This window comes from Mus musculus, chromosome 17, assembly GCF_000001635.26.
Source record: "Mus musculus strain C57BL/6J chromosome 17, GRCm38.p6 C57BL/6J".
In the NCBI taxonomy this organism is placed as follows: Eukaryota; Metazoa; Chordata; class Mammalia; order Rodentia; family Muridae; genus Mus; species Mus musculus.
In genome coordinates this window covers 13,988,603-14,004,234 of record NC_000083.6, presented here as the reverse complement: position 1 = coordinate 14,004,234, position 15,632 = coordinate 13,988,603, and the positions used below count along the sequence as shown (strand labels likewise).

The following is a 15,632-nucleotide window of genomic DNA, read 5'->3' as shown; positions in this document are numbered from 1 at the left end:
CCGGATAGGTCTTCACACTTGCACATCCCTGTCTCCCATTCCCATCCCCACCCCCACCCCAGGGATGCTGAGCTTATGGACTTTGCTGTTGCACCCCACTTTGATGTGGGTTCTGGGGATTCAAATTCAAGTCCTCACCTTGGAGGGAAGTGCTCGGCCTAGAAAGTGCTGCCCTGAATCAGGAGAACCTAGAGCCTTTCTGAGGAATTATGAGAACAGTATCTTCCCTGGTTGCTTGGTTTAGAAAGACAACTTAGTCTTGAAAGTTAAACGGAGCATCACCTTGAGGTCATTCAGTCAGAATACAAAGAGAAGTTGACACACAGAATCAACTTATAAGGGCTTTATAGAAGGGGCACAGCAAATGTTCTAACCAGATACCATGGACAGCAAAGCATCTTAGAGACCTTGCTTTCAAAGAGCCTAATGTCACACTCCATAGCCCAGCTAAGCCCAAGCCTTGCAGTCCTTCCAACGATGTCATAAAAGGTTCTATTATGACCTTGTGAGGAGAGATTGTGATGCTCTCCAGGCAACAGATGTTAAGCTGTGGCCAGGCCTGAATTTCTTTGAGTGCGTTGAGAGGAGGTGTGGAGTGGTGCCCTCTGCGACTTTATTGTATCTAGTGAGCTGTGTGTGGTTGTATTGGTTTGTAAGTGTGCTGTGTAGATGTGTATGTATGAGTGTGTGTAGGAGTGTGGTTGATTACAATTTACTTGTGTGTGAGTGTGTGTATACTAGTTCCTGTGAGTGTGTCAGTGTATGTAGGAGTGTGTGAGTTTCCCGTTTTGTTTGTGTGTGTGTGCCTTTTCCTGTGTGTATGTGTAGTTTGTGCTTACATGTTTGCTTGTGTGTAAGTATGTGTGTAGCTGTTCCTTTGTGATTGTGTGTAGTGCAGTTCTGGTTTTTTGTAAGAGTTTGTATGCATGTGTTTCTGTGTGTGAGCATATAAGATCACTATTGTATATTTGTGAGTGTGTTTGTGCTCCCGTGCCCATCACCCTTTCCCTCCCGCATCTGTGTTACCTGCACCTTGGTGCAAGAGAGTGTAGAGGCCAGTAGCCAGCCCGGCTGCTGTTCTTAAGGTAGGACATCAAACTTATTTTCAAGACAGGCTCACTCACTGGCCTGAAGCTGGCCAAGTCTCTGGCCTGGCTGACCAGTGGCTCCCAGAGATTTGATATGCCAACCCCATAATCTCAGATTAAATGTCTATGTGGATGGCTGGCTGTTTATTTATTGATTGGTTGATTTTTTTTTTATTTCAAGAGATAGCATTGGGCCCTCTATTTTCAAGTCCACTGACTGTTTGCTTCCTTAGTGTTGATGTTTTGATTTTTATTTATTTGGATGGGTATTTTGTTTTATTGTGGTCAGTTTTATTTTCTCCCATGATATTTTTTTGTTTTGATTATTTACTTTTGCATTTTAGGCTGCTCTAGGATATCTCCATTTTCAATGTATTTTGGGTTCCTATTTTTATATTGTTCCTGTTTCTCGACGTATTCACTCAATGTTATCATTGGCTTATAATTTATACATATTTGCCCTTTGGGATATTTTGTTTTTTCCATCAGACAGTATTTGAGATGCCTGCGAATGAGCCCACAGGGAACGACAGCTTCAGTGAAAGGACATCTAGTGGTTCCCGTAGCAGCTGCAGCATCCAGGACACATGGAACTACAGTGGAGGTGAGCCCAAGGACCAGGTAGCAAAGAGCCTGACCTGGCCAATGCTAATCTGAATTCCTGAATGCAGGCTGGAATGGTCTCAGGGCTACACTGAAAGCCACTCAAGTGTCATTAACACTGTGTGGCCTCATTCTCAGAGTCTTGATCAGGAACAAAGCAGCTGTGGCCTTGGCCACTCAAGTTGAGTCTATAGCATCTCGGAATTGGTTTTAGGTTTAATGTTCACTGATATTTACCTTTCTTATTGTTTATGGTTATTGAATTTTAATTTTCAATATTTTGTACTTGGGAAGTATGGTTTTGTTGTGGACGACGAGGTCCTGAAATGAAATGGAATTTTCTCTGAAGTGCTGGAGGATATATATCTGTTTTGTCTTATACTAATTCTTTCTCCTCTTATTTATTTCATATGATTTCTTTTCAATCAACGTCCACTCATAATATTGATCAGCTGTAGCCCTCCCAGACCCACTGTCTTATGATTATAGTTTCATCATCTGTATTTAGTATGTGTGTGCTCTTGGCTTTCTAGTTTGGGGTTGGTTTTTTGGTTGGGTTTTACTTAAGATTTTTTGACTTTAGCTTTTCCCCCATATCTTTTTCATAATTTTTATTCTAGGTCTCTAACTTTTACTTACCTTTATTTCAAGCACCCTTTCTTTGTTTATTTTACGTAGCACTTGTAGTAATTTTAGTTTCTATTTTCCTGCATCTTTTTCATTATTTTGATTTTAATTGTTTTTAATATTATTTTCAGGTACCACTAGTAGTGATAAAATGCCTGCACATATTGAAGAGGAGTTACCACCTCCCAGCCCTCAGCCCAGTAACCCTGAGGACAGAGAGTTGTACTCCCAATATAAAGTTGTAAGAACTCTCGGGCATGGGACTTATGCCAAGGTCCTCCTGGCCCAGCACCGGCTCACAGGCACACCCGTGGCCGTCAAAGTTCTTCTAAAGAACAAGCCCTGTTTCCAGCCAGCCATGAAGGAGGCCAATATAATGAAAAAGATCAAACACCCCAATATTGTCTCACTTCTCCAAGTGATTGAGACCAAAACAAGAGGATACCTCATCATGGAACTGGTTGAAGGCCAAGAACTTTATGAATACATCAAAAATTCTGGCCACATAGAGGAGGATGAAGCCCGACAAATATTTTTACAAATACTGTCAGCAGTGGGCTACTGCCATGGAAGTGGTATAGTGCATAGGGACTTAAAACCTGACAATATCATGATAGATAGCAAAGGGAGCATCAAAATAATCGACTTTGGGCTTAGTACCCAAGTCAAACCAGGACAGCTCTTGCATGAGCACTGTGGTGCCTACGCTTTTGGTGCCCCTGAATTATTCCTCTGGAAAAGTTACGATGGCACAAAAAGTGACCTATGGGCATTAGGAGTGATATTGTACTACATGGTTGTTGGAAATGTCCCATTTGACTCGTTCATCATACCTGAACTACAAATGCAGATACTGGCAGGTGTATACCCTGCCCCCTGTGGAGTGTCCAATGAGCTGAAGGACCTGTTGAGCCTCCTAATGACAGTAAACCCCAAATATAGGCCGACAGTCACAGAAGTGATGAAGCATCCCTGGCTCAAAGGCTACTGCAAAGGGTTAACAAATATTCATGAGGAACCGGTCCCTGTCAGACCAGATCCTGACATTGTAGATGCGATGCAGTATATTGGGTTCCAAGCAAAAGATATTAGAGAGTCACTCAGTAAAGAAAAATTTAATGAAATGTCGGCTGCATATTATTTACTAGAAGAGCAGGCTCTCCAGAGGGAAGTCCGCTCAACCCAGGCTCCAACAGTGAGTCAAGTTAAGGCCCCATTCCCTTCCATGGATGCTGGTGCTACTTCATGTTTAAAAATTAAGAGGAGTGGAAGTGCTCCCATCCTTGGCAGATCGGTCTGGCCATCCTCCATTGGTCAAGTGCCAGCCTATGGCCAGAAGGTTAGGCAAAGAGCAGGCAGAAGATCCACTGGGCATGGTCTTGTCTTCCGGCCAAACCAGATGACACCCACACAGGACCAACACCACATACGTGCCATGAGTGTCCCCTGCATGCTTTCAACAAGCAGCATAAGTGAAGAGAGCGTCAGTGAGAAGAGAGAAGAGAATCTCTCCAACAGTGCCCCAGCAGAGGATAAGCCCATCCGCAGCAGGGGCTGGCGCAGAGGCATCATGCGATGGACAAGGAGGGTGGGTAATGCCATCAGGACGCTGTGTTGCTGCATTCCATCAAGAAAAACACCTCGGCTGGGGCAGAGGAGAGTCTCTCCCCAGAAATGAGGCACAGAGAGAAATTCCAGAGACACAGCAGCAGGCAGGGCCCAGGTACCTTTGTGTTTTGACCCTCCCAGTTTGCTGTGTGGTGGTCCCTCCTCTGTCTCCAGTTTCCATTTTCCACGCCCAATTCTTACCTTCTTACCTTCTCTAAGTACTTTACAATTCTTTCTCAACCCCAAGCCTTCTCCCTCTTCTGAATTTCTCCTCTTCCCAGCAGGGACTCAATATGAATGATTTCTACCCTACTCAACACAGTTGTCTTGCTGACCCCATCTCCTCTCCTGGACTCCATGTTCCCTAAAGAAAGTAGCTCCCACAGGGTGAGGACTAGAGGGCTATTGGTTCATGGACTCTCTCAGGCGATACTGGCCCTAGCAATTTGCCAATCAATCACAAAAGCTGAAGAGCAGATTCTTACATTTTCAACATAACATCACACTGAGTAAGCTTCAGAACTAATAACAAGCAATGTCATTGAATAAGTATCAACAGCATAGTTTGCTGGTTATTGACGATGGTCAGACTCCTACATGCATGCATAGGTTTGTGCACACTGATTGTTCTTTTGTTCCTAAGACCTAGTGATGTATACATTTTTATAGGAAACACTTCTAAGTCATTTTTCCATGTCGATAGTGAAGTAGAAAAAAATACATATACTACTAAGGCTAGTCAAAACCCCACATGATATTCTAAGAATTCTACCTCAGTATTTCTTTTGTCTAGAAAATTATCTTGTCTCTTTCACAGTGTCATCTGGAAACTTTTTTACACCCTGAGTATAAATAGGAGGCTATTTGAAAAATATGGCCCTGGAAAAGACACAGTAGTAGATGCTACAGCAGCAGCAGCAGCAGCAGCAGCAGCAGCAGCAGCAGCAGTAGCAGCAGCAGCAGCAGCAGCAGCAGCAGTAGCAGCAGTAGCAGCAGTAGCAGCAGCAGCAGCAGCAGCAGCAGCAGCAGCAGGAGCAGCAGCAGCAGCAGCAGCAGCAGTAGCAGCAGCAGCAGCAGTAGCAGCAGCAGTAGCAGCAGTAGCAGCAGCAGCAGCAGCAGTAGCAGCAGCAGTAGCAGCAGCAGCAGCAGCAGTAGCAGCAGCAGTAGCAGCAGTAGCAGCAGTAGCAGCAGCAGCAGCAGCAGCAGCAGGAGCAGCAGCAGCAGTAGCAGCAGCAGTAGCAGCAGTAGCAGCAGCAGCAGCAGCAGCAGCAGTAGCAGCAGCAGCAGCAGCAGGAGCAGCAGCAGCAGCAGCAGCAGCAACAGCAGCAGCAGCAGCAGCAGCAGCAGGAGCAGCAGCAGCAGCAGCAGCAGCAGCAACAGCAGCAGCAGTAGCAAACCCCCTGGCTTCCCTGTCTATGTAAGAATTACTGACAGACTATTTCTGGAACCAGATAGCACACTGAGAACCAATTCTGAAAATGATTTCAATGAAATTTAACAGTCATAGGAGACATATCAATATTCCTGAAGGGTCCATTCTTGGGAGACTGAACTAGATGACAGAAGCAAGAGCATGGTATGTTCTTAATGAGGAAAACCTTCCTCAAAGCTGATCATGTAGAAGGTCTGAAGGAGCAATTTTTGGGGGGGGAGTCAGGGTCTCATCCCCTTGTGTCAGGGCACACTGTGCTCCTGGCCTTGCATCCTGCCTGAGCGTGGTGGTATTGCTTGCTTTCATTCTAGCAGTCTTCACACACCCAGCACTGTGGCCCTGACCTTTGTTCCCTGCTCAGCCACTGAGTTTCCTGGTCTTTCCCAGCCACTGTCTGGATAGGGACAGCAGAGACAGTGCAGCTAGAGATGTGAGCTCCTCCACTGCCCCATAACAAGGGAGGACATCAGAGAATAAACATAGTGGCACCAGTGGGACCAGAGACAGAAGGACTCAAGTCCAAGGGTGCTCACCAACACCAACACCAACACTGCAAAGGCTGGCAGTGACCTGTATGAGCTATGGCCAGAGTAGGCCATGCCTTTGTGTCCAAATAAACCCACATAGCTTGTCAGCTCGGAGTACTTTCGCATGTTCAGCTGCAGAATGGTATTCCCCCAGCCTCTGTTAAGATGAAAAAACCCAGGTACCCTAGGCTTTCTGTGCCTCTTATTCTCACCTCTACCCTGGAAGTGGAGATGGTGAGAGTCAGCTAGTTCTTCTTGCAAAAGCCTAGCTTGACTGCCATGCAGAGCAAAACCTCTGTGGTCTGTGTGCCCTGCCAATGTTCTCAACAAGTGGCCTACAACCCTCACTTCCTAGATGTGTTCCTTAGGCCTCACACATCTGCCTTGCAGAGCTATCTCTAGTGCCAGGCTGGAGGGCAGACAGCTTTTCCCAAAGCTTCTCTCAACCCACACACACACAGTCCCTCACTGGCAACTTTTTCCAAGAACAGTATCTGTGGGGTTGAAATGAGCTCAACAGACCTCTAAAGAGAGCTGCTTCTATGGCCCTTGTGGACACCTGGGTGACATGAGAGGGGAGCAGGACTACAGATTTATAAGCATCACATCCTCACCTTTGCGTCTGAGGCTAAGGCAGATAAAGTCTGGACATAGTCTGTAGCTAGCTTATTGGTTCTGACTCCGGGAAGTCAGTACAGAGAAAGGGCACAGTGGGGTCTGAGCTATCTGGTGACCCTGTCCTCAGATTATCAACAAGAGAGGAGTTGACTACATTCTAAGGCACGTGGCTGCCATGCACCATGAACATGGTGGACTCCATGCACCAGGGTCTGACTCCAAAGGAGGCAATACTATGCTTCACCAGGGATGCTTGCCTACTTGAGGATGTTCCTGTCCACTTCTTCAGGCTGTACAAGGTCGTCCCTGAGGTGTTGGGAATGGGAGGAACACAGGAAAAGGGTGGTTCTATTCCATTTGCCTGACAAAGTGACTCAGACTCCAGGCAAGGGTAGGCAGGACAGTCCCTCGGGCCTGGTTTGCATGTGGTGAGTTGGTGGCTATCCTGGAGGTGGCATGCTGCGTTTCTCTGGTGTCAATTCTGTTAAAACTTTGCTCAGCCTCTGCTGTAACTGGTTTGGTCTAACATTGATTGGACTGGTATGCCTGGCCTCTCTGGGTGTCTCCTATTCAATGCCTGAGCACTGCATGGCCTGTGTTCCCAGGTGACAGCCTCCCACAGAGCACAGTAAGTGTGGAACTTTGGTCTATGAGGTTCACAGAACTCAAATATCTAGAGAAGCATACCACATACACATGTGCCCTTGGCATATGTAGGGAAACAAGAGAGGCTTAGACAGAGCTCTTGGTTTGTGGAGACTCTAGCCTGTGAGATGGACCTCCTTCCATTTGCCTCAGGGTCAAAGCCTAAGCCTCTGACTTGTGTTCTTTAAGGAAAAGAAGGAGGATCACCCTACTCTTCTCCTGGACTCACTCTGAATGGAGTAACCATCTATCAAGTAAGGACTCCTCTTTCTTTCCCATCTCCTGCTGCCACAGATCCCACCCCATGCTCTGGTTCCCACAGTTCACCTTACTTCTGTCTTTTAGGATGTAGACAACACTCCATAGCTGCTCTACGACTTTCCCTGGTCACTTCTTTCAAAGGTGACATTTCTGGTGGGCGTCTGAAGGGGCAAGGCATCTATAAACTCAGGAGTCCAAAGAATCCTGGACCCAACAACCTCAGCCTCACCAATGCCATCCAGAGCTCCCTGAGGCTTCTCCACACCCTCAGGCATCTCTCAGCCCCCACATCCAGGTCTGGTATTGAACTCACAGTGGTATTTAACTCTCTGATTGAGGTACAGCTCTGAATGCCAACAATGCCCCACTCACCAACAAAAGGAAAAACCATGGTACCTTAGAGATACAACTGTTAGCCTCTGTCCTCCTTCCACATTCACTAAGACATGACAGTGAGGATTGCTGCACTGAAGAATGGCTCCAGACACTGATTATGGTTCACTACAAACCCCGCATGCCAGACTTGTGTACAGCCACAAGCAGGGGGTGTCTAACATAGAAGGGCTGGCCCAGGTTTCTTCTGCATTCTTAAGGCTGCAGACAAATGGTACTCACAGTGATTTGAGACCTGCTTGCACAGGGTTACCAGTTCTCAACCCTGGAAATGTGGGGCCAGGGCCAAGAAGGGGCTTATGATTGACATTCATGTATTTCTCTCCTGCTTCTGGCACAGTTTTCTGGACTGTAAAATCACATTGTCCTTCCTGTCTGTCCAGGGGAAGTAGTTGGAAATCCAGCCAGAAGGATTGTGTTGTCAGCAACACAGAAGCTGCTGTTCTACAGGGGCCATACCTGGCGCTCCCGTTTCCTGTTGCAACTGCCCTGCTTTGCACTACCCATTGGTTTCACCTCAGCTTGGAGCCTGTGCTGCAGTGGCTACAAAAGCTGGAGGAGGCAGAAAGCAGGTATTAGATCCACCTGGGACTGCTCACCCAGCTGATGGCTGCACACACCCTCTCTAGGGTCTGAGGATATATCATATCAACTCCTGGAGACCACTCCTGGAGTTGTCTGACTGTGTTGAAATGGGAATCTGTTGAAAATCATCATTGCTGGTGGTCATCGGTCCTATTCCTCCTTTTATGGGTTAGTATGAAACATGGGAGTGATCTTTCCTTCACTCCAAGATGCCTATGATTCTTCAGTGTAATTTTCCTTACATCCTTAGCCTTGCAAAGAGCCAGAGATGTAGCCTGGAAGGGGGAGAGCCTTGGTGTTGCCTAAAGACCCACTGTTCTCTCTACTTTCCTCTTCTCTTCTCTTCTCTTCTCTTCTCTTCTCTTCTCTTCTCTTCTCTTCTCTTCTCTTCTCTTCTCTTCTCTTCTCCTCTCCTCCCCTCCCCTCCCCTCCCCTCCCCTTCCCTTTCCCCTTCCCCTTCCCTTCCCTTTTCTTCCCTTTTCTTCTCTCTCTCTCTCTCTCTCTCTCTCTCTTCTTTCTTCTTCTTTCTTCTTCTTTTCTTTCTTTCTTTTTTTGGGGTGGGAGGGGTGTTTCAAGACAGAGTTTCTCTGTTTAGCCCTGGCTATTCTGGAACTCACTTTGTAGACCAGGATAGCCTCGAACTCAGAAATCTGCCTGCCTCTGTCTCCCGAGTCCTGGGATTAAGGTGTGTTCCATTACGCCCAGCCTTCCTCCACTTTTCAAAGTCTCCACTGAGAGAGGTCTTGACTTGCTGTACACTGAAGCCAAAGTGCACTGGCAGGAGAGTGTGCCTCTGTGCATGTATGTGTGTACATGCATGTGTGTGTGTGCATATGTGGGTGTGCACACTTGTGTGCATGCCTGTGGCTATGCATGCATGTGTGTGCATGTGCCTTTGCAAACATAGCACTTGTATGTGTGTGTGCACTACCAGTGTGCTTTGTGAGTTCATGAATGTGTTTGTGTGTGAGAGAGACAGAGAGACAGATGGACAGAGGGACAAAGAGGGAAAGAGAGGGAGAGAGAAAGGGGGGGAGTGAGCCATGAACAAGAAGAACTCTCTGCCTATGTTACATGGCAGGCCCTCAAGGTTGCCAGGTGCATGTTCCAGGACCATACAACCTCAGAAGCAACTGATGGGCTCTGTTTTTTCCTGCTCCTGTCCTGCATGACAGACCACTAGGGCTGCTGAGGATGGCTCTGTAGCTAAGAGACAAAGTGTCACAGCCAGAAGAGCCATCACAAGGGGATGCTAGGAACCTGCTGGGGAGTAAGTCTGTTCTGGTTGCCTAGCTGTCATGGGAATGCAGAGCTCATTCTCCAAGGATGCAGCTTTGCTCTATGTGCCTAGGCTCTGATGTATCTCAAGTGTGGCAGGACACTGATCACCACTGGCTCCCAGAACGCAGGGGTACTTCATGTTCCTCCAACACTAGCTCTTGTGCTGCTTTTCACACAGAGAAGAAGAGCGATCAGGAATCCTATATCAGTGACCTGCTGGAGCTAAACCTGGACCTGGAAGCAAGCAGCAGGAACTCCCTGGGTAATGAGGACAATAGGAGCAGCACACAGCATCTCCACTGCCTCTCATTCTGCTCCAAAAGCCATGGCAGCTCCCACACAGCAGGCATCAAGCCTAACTCCCAGCAGGGATAATGTGATATATCTGTGGATGAGCCCACAGGGACCTCAAGGTTCTATGGAAGGACATTTAGTGGTTCCTTGAGCAGCTGCAGCAGCCAGGACACATGGAACTACAGTGGAGGTGACCTATAGGACTAGGTAACAAATAGCCTGACCTGGCCAGTGCTAATATGAATCCCTAGGCTCAGGCTGGAATGACCACTCAGGGCTACACTGAAGGCCACTCAGGGGCAAGCAATGTGTCACTAACACTGTGGGTGGCCTCCTTCTCAGAGTCTTGTCCAGACAAAATCAGCTGGCCTTGGCCACTGGAGTTGAATCCAGACTCTATGGGCAACAGTATAGAATATCGGTCAGAGTATGAAATCCCATGAGTGTGGCCACTGGGTGCTCCCTGGACCCACTATAGATGGGTCCTGGAGAATCCTTACAGGCAGTCCTGGAGGGACAGCCAAGTTCCTGGCAACACTGGGTTTAGCAGTGCTTCTCTGCTTCAGGCTCAGAGCCCTAGTGAGTGAACTTGTTGAGTAGCATACCAGGTGCATAGCAGTGTTGCACCCTCCAGTGGTGGACATGCAAATCGGAAGGATATTATATACTGGGTTTGCAGGGGTAGGGAGAGCTCAGCGTTCAAGAGCAGGCAAACTCTGCCTCTCCTAACCTTGTCTCTGGGGAGGAAATGACCTCACTAATGAGATAGACTCATCTGGGACCCTGCACACTGGTGCATGTCACAGACAGCTCCTGTCTTTCTTGCTGACAGTTCAGATCCCCAGCTAGCCTCATCTCAGACAGTCCTATGAGGAGGGGTATTTGGTTCATACTTCAGAGTTATGGCAGGAAAGGGCCCAGGACAGGATGGGCCCACAGCAGTGTGTATGGACAGTGATCCTGTCTTGACCCTGCTTACTCGTCTCCTCTTCATCCTCTATATTCTCCTATCCTTTTTTTTAGCAGCCACCCAGAGACCTTCGCAGAACTGTGGGTCATGCTAATCAGAATCAGGGTCCAGAGGTCACATCCCAGGTAAGGATTCCATTCAGTCCTTTTGGCTCCCACCCTGCCCACCTAAGATTTCCAAATTGGGTCCTCAGGGTCCTGGAGAATCCTTTACAGGCAGTCCTGCAGGGACAGCCAGGTTCTTGGGAACACTGGGTTTAGCAGTGCTTCTCTGCTTCAGGCTCAGAGCCTTAGTCAGTGGACTTGTTGAGTGGCTCACCAGGGGCATAGCAGTGTTGCACCCTCCAGTGGACATGCAAATCGGCAGGATATTATTTCCACTTTTCCTTACCTCTTATTATAAAGGGCTGCTACCAGACAACTCAGGACCTATGAAACTTGAGTTCCCACCACCACAGGGCACCAGAGAGACTACACTAGAGGCCCTGTGAAACCTAGGTAGAGTACAATGTGCATGACTCTACTATCTGTGGTATGTGTAGGGTCTTCAGAGCAGAACCTAAAGTTTGTCATGGCTAAGTCTGTCATGGCTGAAAAGCATAAGTTTGCCCATCAATGTGGAACAACTGTCAATTGATAGAACCCAGAGAGTCAGTGGACAAGTTTAAGTCAAAGGTGGCCCTCCTTAAACTCTCAGATGCTTCCAGGGTAGTGTATGGTGACCACATCCAGAGCCATTTCTGAAAGATAGAAGTGCAAAAAGACGACAATGGGGAGAGAATTCTTATCAGGCCAGCATCCCTTGGTTCCAGTGGGGACCCAAAGAGTCATATACCAAGGCATGGAGGCTGCCTAGAACATCTAGGATGTTTCAGAGTTACACAAGAGCCCACGGCTCAGCCTGGAAAAAACCCTAAAGTATCAGGGATTATCAGCGATTCTAAGGTAGGGTGGGATATGGAGCTGATGAATACTGGGATGGTTGAAGGAAACAGCACGAGGTTAAATTCAGGGAAGTGTGTTGTGAGAGCTAAGACAGGGCAAACCAACAGGATGGCCTATCAGACCCAGGATAGATAGCCTATGCCAGAATTAGAACTGTCTGGGTAGAGCTGGCTTCTGTGGCTGTAGAAACACTTAAAGCACATATGCAAGAGGACTCCCAGCACACTCTTATATCTCTCTGCAGGTTGGGGAGGTAGAGGACAACCACATAGGTGACCAGTATGTCTGCCTAGTCATTCAGACAGCTCATGACTAGCTCCCACAGCGACTTCTGAGGCTGCACACTGGTGGAGTTGCTGGTTTTCAAGAAGTTAACTCCTCTCCATGGAATGAAGTTTCTAAGCTTCCTCTCCCTGTACTGGCCAGGTGAAGACCCACTCCTGCAGGACATTGTGGTGTAGCAAAGATCTGTACAGCCATCCCGTCTATGCCAGCCAGCCCTGAAGGTGGCTTGCTAGCATTCCAGCACCACCAGCCTTTGTCCATGTCTGGGCAAGGCAGTTCTTGGCTCTCAACCCATCTTCCCACCATATCATTCTGTTTTGTCTGCCCACTGGTAGGGGATGGGGAACCAGCTCTGACACTAGTCTGGGCATGGGGAAGGTCCAATTCTCCTGTCCCTGGCTCTCAGCTCCTGGGATTCTCAGGAGCAAAAGTATCTGAGAGAAACAAGAGTCAATGTTATCCCTGAAGCCACTTGGACTCCTGTCTTATTTTCTAGAGAATGTGTCATGGTGGGACTTGGGCATTAGAGGGAGCACTATGACTTCAAAGCTAGCCTAGCCTCCACAGACCCTGGGAAGGTATAGGTACAGTTATCTTTCCATGGAGTCCTCAGGATTCCTTACTGCCTAAGGTACAAAGAAGTACTTGATGTCAGTTTACTTGGACAAGAGGAGGCTTGTATGCCACTGCTTGTCACAGATTCTTGGTAGTTGTGCCAAACTTGCACCCATTGGTAGGAAGGCCACATCTAGACTCCCTTTAACATTTGTCAGAGTGGAGCTCAAGACTGGCTGGCTGGGTGTGGAAGCCTCTTCTCATCTAGGCCTTCTGTGTTATACTCATCTCAGTCAGAACTGGTGGTTTTGGGATAGTCAGCCAGGATTTCAGCTAGTGCAAGGATTCAAACAGGGGCGCTGGTTGAGTTGAGGGTTCTGTTCCCTGGACAAGGTGATACAAAACAGACTGGGAACTGTAGGAAGGCAAAGGCACCAACTCCCCATGCCTGGCTCAAGCTGCAAGACCAAAAGATCAGTGTTCCTCATTGGTACAAAATGATGTGAACCTGCCCTGATTGAGAGGCATAATATATTCCATTAGAAAACCTTTGTAAAAAAAACAAAAACAACAACAACAAAAAAAAACCCTGGTGTTACATGTGGTCTGTACCAATTGTGGTGGCTCTGCTTGTGGCAGCACTGGTGTCAGGTCATGTCCCACCCACACAGGCAAACATGCAGTTCCATATACAGACACCACGAACACACATACACACACACACACACACACACACACAATCACACTCACACATACAAACACACACACACACACCACATTTGTACACAAATGTAGACATTCACTGATTGGTATGTTGGAAGTCTACCATGGGCATGTGTCCAGCATGCCTACCCTCACCACATATGTTCCTGAAGAGTGTGAGCCAGTGCTAGTCCCGTCCCTCGCTGGGGCCCCTATCCCACAAGCTCAGGTAAGATTACTCTGCTCCTCCTTATCTTTGCCTGGCCTCAAGCATGTCACCTGGCCCTGGGGGTCACAAGTGATCCCAAGGAAGAATGTCATCCATATCCCCAGTTTTCCATGGATGCAAATAGTGCTGACACCCAGTAGGAGTCAGTGTGGACAGGTACTTGGCAAGGGTCTAGGTCCTTGGCTTTATCAGTGTCTTCACCACCACAGAGCTCCTGTGGGACCAAAGCACTCCAGACAGAGCTGGGTAAGTGCTGGGTAGCATAGCTAAGTATGCCCGTGAGGAACAGATAGGCACAACACACCACAGTATATCCTTCTCTGGGCCTGGATATGCCTGTCTGCCCTTCCCACCAGAGCATGGCTGGCTGTTACAGCTGCTCTTCATTTTCTTTGGGAATAGAGCAGTAAGAACCCAGCTGGGGCTTCTGTTCCTCAGGGAGCAGGAAGGGGTCTTGTGCTCAGTTGTCCCCCACTAGGTTCAGGAATTGCCTAGAATTGTGGTTTACAATACTCTCTGGAGCAGCAGAGGCCAGCTCAGCTCATCCTTAGTGTGTGTGCAGCAGTTAAGGCTGCATGGAGGTCAGGACCTGTGTCCTGTGTCTTCACAGACAAGAAGGAACCAAGACCATTGGCTAACCCTGAGAAGTCATGTGGGTCCCCTAAAAACTCCTATTTCTGTCCTTCCTCTGGGCCTGTGGAGAGGCATGGGGAACTATGCTAAGTTTCTCTGGCCATGAGATTTGGAGAGCTGCAGACTGTGGTCATGGTCCTTAGGGAATGGAGAGGAATATTAGAGACCAGGCTCTCCTCAAGGCTCTTCTCAATAGGGTGCAATGGGGGCACAGTGTGGGCATAAGATGGGCACAGGCAGAATCCCAGAGTCTCCTTAATATATTTGTCTATGAGATGAGTGAGAGAAAGCCATCACTCACAGGCCCTCTGTTCCCTGAACAGAGGCTTGAACTCTGTTAACAGGTCTCTCATACTGACTGGCCTGCTGGTCCTATGATAGAATCAGGCTGAAGGTACAGCTAGGTGTCCAGCCAAGAGACACCGCCTGGAAGCACAGTTGTACAGCTACAGCCATGGAGTATTTCTGCAGGATTCACAGGGACTGGAACCCCAAAGCCTGCTGTTAGGTGCTGGTTAGGGGGATGAGAAACTCTGGATGGGGTGTGCAGGCAATGATGGCTGTTTTTGTGACATGGTCATCAGAGAAGAGTGACTACACAGAAGTGATGCCCCCACCTCATTAGTCAGTGGAATCCAGAACCCTGCTCTACTTTACACTTCTGATGGGAGTTCCTTTGCCTTATGAATGTCTCTGACCTGAAGTTTCATAGAGGAGGCCATCCAAAAGCCATGAGGCTGGAGACAGGCAGGACAACTATTCCAGCACCAATGGAGATGAAGCTTTGGGGTTCCAATAGTATATTGACACGGTTGCACTTTTGAACACAGGCTGACGAAGACATTTGCCATGTGTCATTGAGATCTTCTCCCCTTTCACTTTATAGCATCACATGTCTGGAGGTCAGGGGCACTATGGGCCCACCACAGATAGGATCCATCCCAGGACCTGTGATGGAGTTGTCCTTAGCTCAGGGATATGAGAGATGGTCATCAGCTGGATGTGTTATGGCTCACTGAGGGCAGCAAGCTTGCTGGAACTTGGCACCTTGGCTCATTCCACTCTGGGATGGATAGATGAGTATAGGCCTCATGTCATGATGGCAATGTGTCAACTGCCCCTAAGCCAGAACATATTGTTTTGGGGCCATATAGGGTCAGGACACAAAAGAACCAGCCTCCAAATCAACAAGCTTTGGGGAAAAGGAAACTTTAAAACTTTCTAGAAAAAAATTACATTGGCCACACCAGGAGGAAGCTAGGGCCAGAAGGCAGCACAAAAATGACCAATAAATTAAGCCATTGCTTATGAGCTGCTGACCATCATAAGGGTACTGTCAGGCTTGGCAAGTA

At 48.0% G+C, this 15,632-nt stretch overlaps 1 protein-coding gene and 1 long non-coding RNA gene across 9 annotated transcripts; both read left to right on the top strand.

Moving 5' to 3' along the window:
* The first annotated feature begins 571 nt into the window (after positions 1 to 571).
* Positions 572 to 4,041, top strand: Gm7356 (predicted gene 7356). The gene is made up of 3 exons (NM_001378269.1): positions 572 to 1,085; positions 1,578 to 1,692; positions 2,450 to 4,041. Exons 2-3 carry the CDS (start codon positions 1,590 to 1,592, stop codon positions 3,994 to 3,996), a joined length of 1,650 nt encoding a protein of 549 aa, NP_001365198.1. The 5' UTR covers positions 572 to 1,085; positions 1,578 to 1,589; the 3' UTR covers positions 3,997 to 4,041.
* A 1,231-nt stretch (positions 4,042 to 5,272) lies between these two features.
* Positions 5,273 to 12,628, top strand: Gm33889. 8 transcript variants are annotated; one of them, XR_876616.1, is made up of 7 exons: positions 5,273 to 5,343; positions 7,338 to 7,402; positions 7,494 to 7,704; positions 8,186 to 8,374; positions 9,847 to 10,152; positions 10,986 to 11,057; positions 12,121 to 12,628. It is a non-coding gene; the product is annotated as a predicted gene, 33889 (long non-coding RNA). The 8 variants fall into 8 exon arrangements; XR_003952260.1 differs by having other exon boundaries at positions 8,186 to 8,555; positions 9,847 to 9,930; XR_876617.1 differs by having other exon boundaries at positions 7,494 to 8,374; positions 9,847 to 9,930; positions 10,989 to 11,057.
* The last annotated feature ends 3,004 nt before the right edge of the window (positions 12,629 to 15,632 follow it).

Excerpts from the sequence above, each read along its gene's own strand:
- Gm7356 (NM_001378269.1), top strand. The coding sequence starts at position 1,590 with ATGCCTGCGAATGAGCCCACAGGGAACGACAGCTTCAGTGAAAGGACA. Across the intron at positions 1,693-2,449 it reads CACATGGAACTACAGTGGAG|GTACCACTAGTAGTGATAAA; the intron begins GTGAGCCCAAGG and ends TATTATTTTCAG.